This window comes from Equus przewalskii, chromosome 7, assembly GCF_037783145.1.
Source record: "Equus przewalskii isolate Varuska chromosome 7, EquPr2, whole genome shotgun sequence".
In the NCBI taxonomy this organism is placed as follows: domain Eukaryota; kingdom Metazoa; phylum Chordata; class Mammalia; order Perissodactyla; family Equidae; genus Equus; species Equus przewalskii.
This window is the reverse complement of record NC_091837.1, coordinates 55,881,228-55,895,379: the sequence shown is the minus strand read 5'-3', so window position 1 is coordinate 55,895,379 and position 14,152 is coordinate 55,881,228. Positions and strand designations below refer to the sequence as shown.

The window sequence follows — 14,152 nt, the reverse complement described above, 5'->3', positions numbered from 1 at the left end:
GCTAAACTGTGTTATAAATACTATATATGGATTATTCACGTATAACTCTAAAGAAACTGGTCTCTGAAAAAAACAGAACAGAAACCACCCCTTGTAACTTCTAGCCTCTAAATTAAGAAAGTAAGTTTCAGAGGAAACAAACCAAAGAAATCCTTAGAATCTTTGCAATGACTGCCTTGGCTTTAACATTAAGTATAAAATGAATATCATAAAAATAATACCAGAAAGAATAAATGAGAAAATGTCTACACTAACATACTTAAGGTCTAGAGCCCTAAAGTTGGGCAACCATGGATTTGAATCACTGTTCCACTACTTACTAGCTCAGCAAAGTAATTCACCCTCCCTGGAGTGAAGGCAATGGCATTTATAATTTGTTTTCCCAATATACTTGTCATCTGCCTTTTATTGGTGCTTTTGTGTAATTATCCTCTACTTCATGTGATCCTTATGTGACAATCAATCATGTTACCTGATCTTGGCCATTTCTGTTGGTGAGGGATGGGTATATCAGCCAAGTTGGACAAAGTGAAGACTTCTCTGGGACTGGCATTTTAAAATAATAACAATAACAATAATAATAATAGAGAGATTGATTCTTTTTGTTTGGTTGGTTGCGTTTTTTTGGTTTTTTTGTTTGTTTGTTTTGGTGAGGAAGACTGGCCCTGAGCTAAGATCTGTTACCAATCCTCCTTATTTTGCTTGAGGAAGACTGTCGCTGAGCCAATATCTGTGCCAATGTTCCTTTATTTTGCATGTAGGGTGCCACCTCAGCATGGCTTGATGAGCAGTACACAAGTCCGCACCCGAGATCTGAACCCACAAACGCTGGGCCAGCAAAGCAGAACTCATGAACCTAACCACTATGCCATGGGGCCAGCCTGAGGGATTGATTCTTTTTATGCTGGTGTGCTAAGCTTGGGGGATACACGTCTGCGGTGCTAGTGACAATCTTACTTTGCCCAAGACTTGGGTGGAATCCTGCCCACAGTAGGAAGCCAAGAAAAGACAAAGACAAAAGATGGACAGAATGCAAATACCTTGATGACATTCTCTAAATCTCTATATACACTTACAATTGAAGTTGTAATTTCTCAGTGATGTGAGCCTTTTTGGATAAACTAGTTTGAGTTAAATTTACTTCACTTGCAACTGAGAGGAACTCAACTAACAGATACTAAATCTCAATTTCTTCATTTAAAAAATGTGAATAATATTACAATGCACCTCCTAGGTTTGCTCTTAGGATTAAACATTAAAATGCATATAACAAGTTAGTGCAATGTCAGGCATATAACTACCCAATAAGTAATAGCTCTTATTAACCATTATTATTAGCGTTACTGTAGTAATAGTAATATTTTATAACTGATGTACCAAGATTATTACATCATTATATCAGATACCTACACTCTCAAAAGGAGGGTATGACACCAAGCCTATAAATATTTCATTTACATGTGTAAAGGAGATTATTTACTTTCCACACAATTCCAATCTGTGTTGTAATTAATGTACTAGGTAATTCTTCTCATGTTTTGGCAGTCATAGCAAGCCTTTATAGATCATCACTGTACTTTATTAAAATTAAACATGGAAGATTTATGTTATTGAATTTCTACTATACTACATAACTTTAAATTTACAGAGAAGTATCTCTTGGGCCCTAAGGTTTGTTTTTTTTTTTAAGTTAATTTCCCGAAGGTCAAGGTCCATATCTTATTTCATTCACATGGCACCTAACATATTAATGGCAGGAACTGAATATTTTCTAGTGCCATTAAGCATGATGACGATCAAATTATTATCCCAAAGAAATAAAAGGTGCCAGTGGGCTAAAAGTTGACACAGACTTTCAAAATCCATCAGTTGTCCAACTGATTCTTGGGAAATATGACCCCTTCTCTAGATTATACAGTGACATTTCAGCAATGACACAGAAAAAAATCAAGAAGACATAAGTTTTATAGTTCTACAGATCTGTTGAAAACTTTTAAAGACTCAACCTTAACAGCTCCCCTGAAAAATCTTCTTTGATTCACCCAGTTTGTTCAACTATAATCAGCACCAACTTACCATAGGGTAGTGCATTAGGCACTCAGGAAACAATAATAAACAAGAAAAGTAAACAATCAATTACAATATATTGTCACAATTAGAAAGTGCTTTGGGAACACACACAACTTATGAGAGGAAGCTGAAATCTGAAGTGCAGGAATCTACCAGATAAAAAGAAGGGAGTGGGTGAGGAGGGAGAATTTTACAAAGAGAAGGAACAACATGTACAAAGTCAAGGCAAAATATGGGACAGTATGATAAATTCAAAGATCTAATAGTACTTCTATATGACTGGAGTTTAGAAGGCCAATGCAAAGAGAATCAAGCAACGAAACTGGTGAAGTATGCAAAAGACAAACCTGAAGTATTCTGCGACAAGTAGAACAATACTCTTAAAATAATGGGAAGCTATTAAAAAGTTTTTCGAAAAAGTATTTTCGACATTCCCCATTAGCAGCTCCAGATTCAGTCTCTACCCTTCTCCACCCAGATCTGTGACCCAGTACATTGATATCTACAAATTTCCTCAACGGAGATCCCATCTCCTCTGGCTTCTGGATGGGGTCAGCCAATAGAAATCACCAACTGGAGATCAATGAGTGGAAGGAGAGAGGAATCAGAGTATTGATGTCCATGTCCCCCCTTGCAGGGCTGAGGGCTAGCAGTGGCTACATTCCACTATCTAGAGCCAGTTCCTGCCAGGCACCCTTCTCCTACAATCATAGCCCACAGCACTACAGTAACCACTCCCTGCTCTTCTTGGCCCTTCAAGTCTAAGGGTACTAACAACTTCCTGCTGGTGATACTCCTGATTTACCTCACTATCCCTTGTTCTTTTCTTTGACTGTGCCCTAACTTTCTTTAATCACCCCTTTAAGATAATGCCATCTGTTTTCTACAGGAACTGAGTCAGACCCAAGGGGGTACCACGAACCAGTGTTATCTTTAAAGAACTGGTTATGCATCTAATAAAGGACAGTGATTCTGAGTGGAAGCAAGTCTAGAGTAGGTGAAACCAGTTATAAGGTTGCTGCAGCAACTTAATGAGAAGATAGAAACTACCAGATACTAACATTAACTGGCATCTTGTAACGTCAGACACTGCACATTATACGCATCATCTTATTTAAATATTCCAACCACTCTTCGATGTTATTATTCCCTTTTAATAGACAATGGAACTGAAATTCAGAGACGTTAAATAATTTGCCCAAGGTCAAACACATGTAAATGGCAGATTTGATACTCAAACACAAATCTGCCAGACTTTTAGGCCCATCATTAATCTATATTCTTTCCCTAACCCATATACTGTCTGTGTCAAGGTAAATTACAGTGGAAATGGATGTAAGTGTAGCATGCAAAGAAAAGGATTTGAAGATTTAAATAAAAGGAGATAAAACTGGCAGAACTCAGTGATTACTGGATAAAAGGGGAAAAAAATACAAAAAGGCATTAATGATGACAAGAAAGTTTCCAGTTGAACAACTGTGAAGATGGTGGTAGCTTTCACTGAGAGATGAAAGAAAGGGGGAGTAGGCTTGCTGGGAGCAGGAGGTGGGAAAGAGATGAGGCAGTCAGTTTTAATCTTGTTGACTTTATTATGTTGCTATGAAAGTACAAATGGAGATGTTTCCATTACAGTATTGAAGAGACCATACACAGCTTCTCATCAGACTCTAGCAGCTAAGGTACAGTTATGGGAACTAGAGTCTGACAATGAGATCCATCTGCCCGTGAATTTGAATTTGAGCATGAGATGCAAAGGCAAAGCAGGTTATGATACATTTGTATGATACACTGGGAGAATTTGTAGTGTCTCATGTCAGCACTAAGTCTCAGTGGTGACCATTAGTAGTGGTGGTGATGCCCACAGCAATATCCCAACTAGACTATTTTTGAAGCATGACTTTGTCTGTGTGTTTTTGCTGCCCAGCCTCTATTGATCCCTGCCTACTTTTCCAGCCTGGGTTTTCGGATCCTTCCTGATAATTATATGAACTACTTTATGGCTTCCAAAAAACTCCTTTTCTACTTGGTGGTAGGAATTGTTTTCTGTCACTTGTAACCCATCTTTCTGACTGATAAAGCCAACACATTCATTGCTGTATCCTGTTCTGTATTATGGGAGTCCTTTCGACATTCTTCTTAAATCATTTCCAACCCATAAGCTAGATATGCTAAATCTGCTAGACACTAAGGAAACTCTTAGATTTCAAAGAATTCATGGCCTGTTGGGAATACAATACAATAAGTAAATTCTATATCACAACATGATTAAAATTTTAAAGCATAAAAAAGGCAACAAGTAGTACACTCAAAAAAGGGAAAAAAAAGCATACTCAAGGTACCAAGCAGAATAAAGACAAATCCACCCACAAAAATTTAAGACACAGTACTAAAACTACAGAACTTCAAGATTAAAGAGAACATGTAATAACTCTCAGATACTAAAAGCATATTACCTCTTAAAAAATAACAAACTCACCACAGACAAGGTATCACAACTACTGATGCAAGAACATCATGAAGAAACATTTCCAAAGTACTAAGGGTAAAAAATTGTCAACTGAGACTTTTATAACTAACTAAATTAGCACCCAAAGCTGAGAGCAACATGGGATCTCTTTGTTTTCTCCCACCAAGATTCTGCACTTTTTTTACTTTTAATGAAAGATGTGCTGAGCTTTGTGAAAAGATCTCTTTTTTAATTGCAATCTGCATATTTGGGGAATCATCCTTTCTAAAGGCTGCTCTTGATCACTTTTAAACACCCAATCTTGCCTGTATTCAGATTAAATTTATGAGGATAGAAAGGATTTAGGGAGAGGGTATGGATGACCAGGAGAGGTAGTGGCCATTGCTCACTCTTTTCTTTTTTAATTCTTATAATTTCATATGAGGCTATAATTAACTCAAAATACAAAAGTTTAACAAAAAAGTTTTTTTAAGGGATGGGTAAAACAAAAACATTTTAGTCTCTGTTTATGAACCCAGAGACTCTCACTTTTAAAAAAAAGCTGCTAAGGAGGCAATTTAGAAATAAGGGGGAGTATAATACAAGAAATAAAGTTGAACACAGAAGTTGATAAAATGTTGATATTTAATTAACTACTGCTAAAAATACTTTGTTGTGTTTTAAAATAATATAAAATAAATCTAAGGCTGTAGAAATTGCTGCAAGATGGGAAGGCTGGTGTGATGTATAATGGAGAGAACAAATTCTAAATTCTACATATTAGGGGAAACAATCATAAACCACTTACAAAAAAGTGTTGCTAATATTGAAACAAGCTTTCATGACCTATTGGATTTTAAAGGTAATCACAAAAGTTTTTAAGCAGAGGAATGATTCAGTAAGATCAGATCTGTTCTAGAAAGATAAATACAGTTCAGTAAGTAAGATTTGGAAAAGAAATTGGAGGTCAGAACCAGATAAAATATAGTGAATGAAAAGAGGAGTGGACTGTGAGCTGTATTTAGAAGACAGAATTTAACACTCTCCACAGATACCACATGTTCAGGCACACACAGATAAGTTCCTCCCAAACAGGAACTCTATCACATTCCTCTTTGTGTGCCCTATGCATGACACCTTTGTGGAAGGTATTCAATAAGTGTTTAACAGAACTGGATAAACTTCATTTGAAATATCCGTAGTACATAGAGATAAACAATAAGAACTGTTAATATAAGTCTGAAATTTAGGGAAAAGATCAAGGCTGGAGTCCTCATTATGGGAAAACTGCCACTGGGGTGGGTGAGACTGCCAAAGGAAGGGGACAATGAGACTAAAAAGGAGGTAGGTAGGCAGAATTTGGAGATACATCAACACTAAAGGGTAAAAACAGGAGAAAGGGACCCTCAAGCAAGCATGAAAGAGAAAGAAGAATGATGGGAAGAGAAAAACAAGAACATCGAAGAAGTTTGATGTAAAATGTTTTAATTGAATTTCTAGGATTGATTTAAGAGAGACATGAAATTAAACTAAAGAGAAAGGATTTAGGAAACACATTAGGACACTTTCTGACCACAATATAAAGATACTATAACACATATTTTAAAGGCAGACAATTTTCTTATAAATACTTTTTAAAATAAGAGCGTATCTGTTGTGTGTGCATGGTGGGGAAGGGGAGGAAGGAGGTAGGACAGAGGGTCATACAGAGTCCTGATGGTCCAGACAGTGACTTGGTTCTGCAGCCATGTCAACAAGCTTTTGGTATATGTACAAATTACATATGCAGTCCTTTATTTTTCACATAAAAAAAACTAAGAATAACCAACAGCCTCACTATATCTTGTCTTCTCTATGACTGAGCTGGAAAACAAGCCCCCAAACCCCATCTCAATTTCCAGCTTCTTGAAATTATTAAAATAGGTTCTAATACATGATAGTTAACAAAATCTTGGAAATGTCATGTCTTCTGAATAAGGTGAAGTGGGTCCATCCTATTCCCTTCTTTAACTCATAAATAATATATTCAGAAATCAATTATTGACTACCTAAAGAAAATTAGAAGACTTGCTAAAAAAAATACCAATTGTGGAATTATTTTAAAAATCATTATCTAGTTTTTCACGGACTAATTTACGCTAAAGGTATGCAAAATAAACCCATGGCAAATAACTGTATCAAAAAGTAAATTACACATCTAGAAACTTATAAAAGTATCTTCGAATATCTAAGCTTGTCGTCCACTAAGTATAAATTGCGTTGCCTTGGAGAATTCCTCAGGTTCTAAAGTTCCGCCAAAGCTAAGGTCTTAGATGGCATTTAAGTTATATATTTCAGCTATTAAAGTCAATGTTCTGACAAGCCCTTTGGCTCTAACCCCAGGGCATGAATTTGCCTTAAAACTACATAAGAATGTGTCAGAGGGCTATATGTCAATCAACCAGGAGAAGTGCCTATTCCCAATTTAGTGTTGTCAGTTGCTGACATTAAAACCAGCAACAGTTAATTGTTACCACTTCAAGTGGGAATATTGAGGGAAGAGGAGAGGTAGGTGTCTAAATTCAGGCTGATACAGCTGTTAATTGCTACCCTTTTATGTAGATTTATTCAATAATGAAAACAATGTGGCTAATCATATAATGTTTCTATTTGTTCCCCAAGGGCTCTTCAGGGAAAGTTTTAGTCCTGGCTAGATTTCCACAGCTCCCAACTGTGAGCGGACAAAGGCAGAACAATCAAGGCACTCAGTGCTGGCAAATAGCTGAAAGTGGTTCTATACAGATGCCCCTCCCCCCAGCCCTATCAGGAAGGAGCCTGCATCTACTGACAACTTTTGGGGGTCAGGGGGTGGGGGAGGACTTTAAATTATAGATTAATAATAATAATAATAATAATAATTTCATGCAGACTTTTGATGCTTAAAGAAAAAGGCAGAAATAAAAAGCAGGCAATGTGCAAGGCAGAGAATAAGTCTGACGTTGGCTTGGATCCTCCCTATGCCTCCGTGCAACAAATCAGTTAAATTCATACAGTTAAAATGCCTGTATTATTTAAAAAAAAACAGAAAGACAGCACAGAATTTTAAAAAGATCCTGTTCCAGCCCTGCTCCTTACAGACAGGGTGATGAGATTCGGCACATCATTAAACCACACACTCGGAGACTGAGTTACTGAGGTAACCCTAGCTACCTGCTGATCTCAAGAGACTTCAGAAAACAGAGTGCTCTGTGTATGTTTTCTACAAATGTAATGTATATTATTACTTACTGATGTTTACTTAGCCGCACTGGCAAAGGACATGGGACAGAATTAAGTTGTGTTATTTATAATAAAACGTTTCTAACATCAATTTTGTTTGCAGACTCTATTACCAAGCAATGGAAGCATTCAGAGACACCCCCAGACCACTGGTGTCCCCTCTTTATAAGGATTTTCGTTTCAGGTTTTGTGTGTGTGTGTGTGTGTGTTAATTCTCTTTCTATTACCATCTACCCCATTAGCTCCACGCTATAATTTACAAGGTAAAACTGTCTTAAAATGACTTTCAAACCCCTGATCACAATTTAATATTCAACTTTATTGCAGTGCCTATCCCCTCAAGTCTTCTGATATTTCTAGACTTTTCTGCTCATTGCCCCCTGAACCCATCCTCTTGCCTGGCACTACACCTTTACCCATGCCATTCTCCCTTCTTAGAATGTTCTCTTCTCATGATCTCTTTAATCTTACTCATATTTCAAAGACAAACCAAGTTTCACCTAATCCATTAAGCCTTCTACAATCACCACACATCATACTGCTTCTCCCTTCTGTAAATCTGTAAACTACCACCTGCTTGATCATTCATGTGACACCTACAGATGGTGTCTGCTCAGTCACCCTCCAGTTTTTCTTGTCTCTCCTACTGAACTCTACACTCCTTGAGGATATGTATTTGTATCCTTCCCAGGATTTGAAGCATATACATAAGAGTTCGCAAAATATTTAGGATCCATACTTCACATTTCCAATGTCTTTCAGTGAAGTGTTTAAACTATTAGATTATTAAACATTAAATTTAATTACTTTACAAGTTAGCTTTTCTGTGGTGAAATTCCTTTATAACGCTACAAGTTTGAAAACTACTGTATGCCAAGAAGAGGCCATTTCTGACACCCAAGGAATCATCTGCTACCAAATAATTTGTCAAAGAGAAAAACTTAAGCAATTCTTAAAATTCCCTTTCATGTCAGCAGGAAATAAAAAATTAACAACCTAAACACTGGACCTAAGTTCACATTTCTCATTATTTCAAACATGTTTGTTTCCAACTTGAAACTCTTTTTTTCTAAATAGGCGCAGAGCTTGCTAAAGTCTTTTCCATGTTTCAAACCGCAAAACGAAAATTTAGCTTCCATATCTGAAAAAAGAGACGATGAGACCTAGACATAAAGAGATGATGCTGTCTCTGTGTAGATCACAGAAAACAGCTGAATCAAACCAACTGAAATGTAAGAGATTGGAAATAAAACTCCATTTGCCAAGTACGTTAGTCAGGCTTGTAAGCCAATAAGCATTGTCAATTATGCTCATGTGTCCCTTTGGGGCTTACCCCAAATCTCAAGTCAAAATGTTCGCAACTGTTAAGGCCTGATCGTCACCTAAAACCCAAGCACCACTAGCACAATGAGAAAACGCCAAAAGCAGTACCAATGCCCTCCCCTCCATCCTTACGTTCATCATCCCTGGAAAATTACACTTATTTCTAAAATACAAAGGCAAGGCAACTAGTAAATTAACAATTATGAATTGTTTTCTGTTTTAACAGCTACCAATATCATTCAGCTTTATTTTATAGAAACCCTAACAGTTTATCTAAGATACAATGCACTAAGCAAACGAACCTTCTCTGTGCAAAAGATTCATACAGATTTCCTTTAATTAATAAACCCCCTACTTAATATTTAATACAATCTGATTTATGAAATTTCAATCTACTTAAAACCTTCAGTAAACCTGCTATGGCATAAAGGGATATGTGCCTGTTTTCTCCCAACAATGAGGCAAATTTGCCATTTAAAATGTTTCTCCAAAGGTCACCTTGAACTACCAAAAAAAAAAAACCCACCACCCACTGATATTCATTATCTGTGTGAATGTATCTAAACCACGAGCAAATAAATCAGCCATGTTACCAAGCACAAAGCTATTGAAGATTGTTAAGATTTATTTTCAGGTGCCACTGAGACCAAACAAAGATTGTAAAGAATGAAACAAATAGAAGGAAACTCAGGGAACAAATTAATACATTGAACCATTATCTTAACAGCAGCATTCCCTATAGAACAAAATGATGAAACTATCAAAAAGCGCTTCTCAAAGCAACAACATTTTTGCGTGTCAAAAAAAAAAAAAGAATTAACCTAGAATAAATATATAAATAACAGTATGTTCTGTGTTAAGCCAGTAACAAAGAAACCCCTTAGTGCAGTAAAACAAAGTCCTGTCAAATCCCCATTTTTTACAAAGAAGCATGAAGATCCTTTCACAATGGTTTAAACTGTATTTATAGTAACAGAGTGAAGACTTGAGATAAAAGTCAAAAGGATTAAAGTCAAAGCCCCAGCTCGACATGAGTTATGGTTTTGATTTTTATTCTTATTGTGGTCTACAAATATTAAGACAGAAGATACTTCCATGTGATTGTGGGATCCTCTGAGACTCTACAACCTTAGAAGAGCAGATAAAACAGATGAAAATGCATCTGGTTTGGGAGCCGACTCCATATTAAATGGCAATGCGCAAAGTAACCACCACAACTGCAGAGGGCCGAGGGGGAGGGGAGAAGGCTGAAATTTCTGCAACTGATGCAGGGCAGAAAGAAAGAAAAAAAAAGAAAAAAGATGTGGTATTACTGTTTTAAAATGGCAGCCTGTTAATAATCATTGCATTCCTGAAAATACAGGGAACTTACAGCACCATTCCTTCTTTCCTACGCCAAGCAAGCCCACCACATACAAACATTACAGACTTGTGTGAGCAAATTGGTAGAGCTGGAGAGCTGCATCTCTCTCCCAAACAAAATCCCTGGAGTTGCCAGAGTTTACAGATTTGGAGACCATATACTTTTCTCACAAAGAAAGAAAACAAATATTCTGCTGTTGACTGGAAGTTCTTAGTTACTCTAGAAAGCATTGCTCTTCTTCCATATACATTTTCCTTAAAAATGAATGCAAAGCTACATTTAAACATAAGCTCCTGGTCACAGTTCAAAAAATCTACTTTGCATTTCCTCTCCCCTGATATCTTCTTGTTCAAGATAATCACATACATACATACACACACACACACACACACACACACTCCAGTAGGAGATATAGATACACACACTGTATGAATTGGAAGGTTATTCTTAAGGTTAATTTAGATACTTTCTCTTTAGTTCATATATTGCAAGAACCACATACCGAGCGGCATTTTTTCAGTCCATCCTTAGTCTTTGCTTTTAAAATCAGATACCTGGTTTAACATTTGAGGGAGAAAAGGCTAAAAGTCCTTAACCACCACCACCACAGCAAAATCAGCAGGGGCAGAGTAAAATATGTATGATAGTATTTATATCACAGAAATGCCCCCTCCCCAAAAAAGGCATTGCTTTTTCATTGCGTGTAAAGTAATACTATCAATTATAAGAACAAAATTTTCTTCATTCAATTTTGGAAGAGAGTTTAAATCTATATGCATTTAGGTAATCATAAAGAAAACATAAAAAATGTCACTATTACCCAAATGGATCCATTTCTCTTTTATTCACAAAATGAGAATGATCATAAGTCACGTTTACAAATCACAAATTTCTGAAAAGGATATTTCCAGTACAATTACTTTCTATTTTATTCAGTATTTTATTTCAACTGTCACATTTTGAATACATACACATTTGTACAACTACCAGGGGAAAAATAACTTGAACCAAATTGAAAAATTACCATAACTACTAGTTCAATATGTCCGGTTAAAATAGAGACATCTGGTCTATCATTAATTCTTTTGTGTTGATGACTCCCAGTGTGTCTCTTCCCATCAATGAACTTTGTAAAAGGAAAATGCAACTTCTAACAAAAAACTGTGACTCAGAAATCTATTTCAAGATTTATCAATACCAATATATCATGATTAGATCAAATTAACCATACTACTTTCAAGAATAGTAACATACACGGATTCAATACAAATGGTTAGCTTTAAATTCCATCAGAATAACGTTACTTAGTAAATAATTCTCTGCAGGCAGATACGGTTAACTCACAAATCATTATTTAAAAATATTTATAAATCAACTCATTTTTCACTTGTTTAAAACACATACACTGAAGCGCTATAATACTACTTAATTGCCACTCCAAGGAACCTGAATAATGCATTTCAGAATCCTAGCACACCCCCACACAATTCTGAATTAATGGCTGGGCAAACAATAAGTACTATGCTCTAGCAAAAATTCAGTGATAACATCAATCTGGCGTCTACTTAACACTTACTGCTTACTTTTCACAGAGTCCTCACAAATAAATTTCCTCCCCCAGATGCAGTTCATTAGAGAATGACTATCACCTGCCCATTCATCCACAGTGAGTGAGTGATTTCGTAATTAACACAATCGCAGATAAGAGGAGAAATCATAACACACACTTCTACAAACTAAGAGACGAAGTAAAGGGGCCTGGCCACTTCCGATGCCAATAACTAGACTGCAATTAAAAGAAAGACTTTTGTCACTTCTTCGCAGGGCAAGAGAGCCAATTATCTAAAACCCTTTGCTAGAATCCAGAGACATACCAGCAAGGCCCTTCAACCAAACTCAGATAATTACTTTTGACAAATGTTCTCCTTGAGCATGATGTAGTTATTCAAAAGCTTAAAAAAAAAAAACAAAAAAAGACCACAGTTATAGCAAAACAATCTTTACAAAGTCAACTCAAGAACATGTCCTGGGGTCTTCCCCTGCATCCCCCGGTTGCATGCAGTCTGCTTTCTTTTGGCCAATTTATAACAGACGGTAAGTTGGTGAATAAATATTTAATTTACGAAGCCAAAACCCTGAAAGGCTGAGCTTCAAATGTAATGCCCTGCATTCCCGTGAGACACACTGTACAGAAATATCCTTTAAAAAAATCCATTTACAGCTGTCCTTTAAAAGAAGATGTGAAAAAAAAAAAGAAAAATCCACACATACACATGCACCAAACCAAAGACGCCGACGCCCCTCTGCCAACCAGCATTTCTATAGAGACATTCTTTCGATGATTAAAATGTAAGCTCCGAAAGGTTCAAGAAAAGGAAAAGCAGCCAAGTAACACCGCCCAGGAAGCCGGCAGTAAAACATACCTAGCTGTACACTCTTAATAACCTCCCGCTACAAATGACACCGACTCAACTTCACCAAACACACACACACCCCGACACACTCACAAATTGCACACACGTGCACAGAATGTACACACAAACACCGAGCACAGCACAATACCTACAAATATAAACGAACTTGAGCCACACAAAACATGCACGCCTAAGTGTGCGTACCTAACGCACACGACACGGCACACAGACACGCAAAGACCTAGCCCACATGCACACGCCCCACAAGTCCGAGTCGGACACACACTGTGCATGCACGTGTAAAATGTATGAACTCACAAACGCCGAACATACACACAGACCGTGCACAGAGAGTTATTGATGAAATTCCGGGGGGTGGAGGGGCCGGGAGGGAGTGGTAATTGCCACACAAAGGTCTCCGGAGCGGCAGAGAGGAAAGTCGAGCGGGGCCGAGCGCTCGGAAATTCACCCGTGGCGAAGGCACAGCCGAGCCCGAGAGCGAAGTACTGGGAGAAGTGTCCCGGGCGGTCCCGGGCGCGGCGGGCGCGGGGCTCCCCGAGCTAATCGCGGCGCCCCTCCGCGCGCGCACGCACACACAGGGGCCCCCGGGCGAGCCCACTCCCGCGGAATAACAAAGAGCAGGAGGCCGGCGAGCGGGCGGCGGCTCGGGCTGAAAGTGGCGGTGTCCGCCGGCGCGGGGCGAGCGGCGGGGCTGGCGGGACGCGCGGGCGGCGGGCGGGGGGCGGTACGTACCAGGCGGGCAGCCTCGGCCCAGGTGCGGTCCTTCTTCTTCCTCTTGTCTTTCATGTTTGCATCTCATTGATGGTTCTGATGATGACGTGGGGGATTCCACGGGGTGCTCGGGGTTCGGGCGCGGAGACAATGACCCAGTGACCCGGTGACCCGCACTCGCTCCGCGGGGGGAGGCGCGCGGGCGGCGGCGGCGGCGGCGGCGGCGGGTGGGAGGGATGGAGCGAGGGGGTGGGGTGGGTGGGGGCGCGCGGGTGGCGGCGGCGGCGCGCGGCGGGCGGGCCGGGGGCGGGGGCGTCGGCGGCGGCGGGCCTGGGGACGCGGGCGGGGGCGGCGCCGGCCGGGCTCGCTCGTGCGGGGCTCGCGCTGCGCCGCCGCCGCGGCCGCCGCGGTGACAGCTCCGGGGATGCTCCGCTCGGCCCCGCTCACAACAATACACTCTGACGTCACGGGGAATGGCGACGCGGCCGCACACTCGCCGCGCTCACACTCACCGCGCTCACACTCGCCCTCTCGCGCGCGCACACC

General features: G+C 39.3%; 1 protein-coding gene across 2 annotated transcripts in view; it reads right to left on the bottom strand.

Annotated features, from left to right (window-relative positions):
• Positions 1-13,809, bottom strand: part of ASXL3 (ASXL transcriptional regulator 3) — a 168,769-nt gene extending 154,960 nt beyond the window's left edge. The window contains exon 1 of one of the 2 annotated variants that reach the window (XM_070627554.1): positions 13,628-13,809. In XM_070627554.1, coding sequence (XP_070483655.1) covers positions 13,628-13,681 — 54 coding nt within the window. In that variant the 5' untranslated portion in view covers positions 13,682-13,809. The remainder of the gene's footprint in view (positions 1-13,627) is intronic. The other variant, XM_070627552.1, reaches the window with a different exon arrangement.
• Positions 13,810-14,152: the final 343 nt, after the last annotated feature.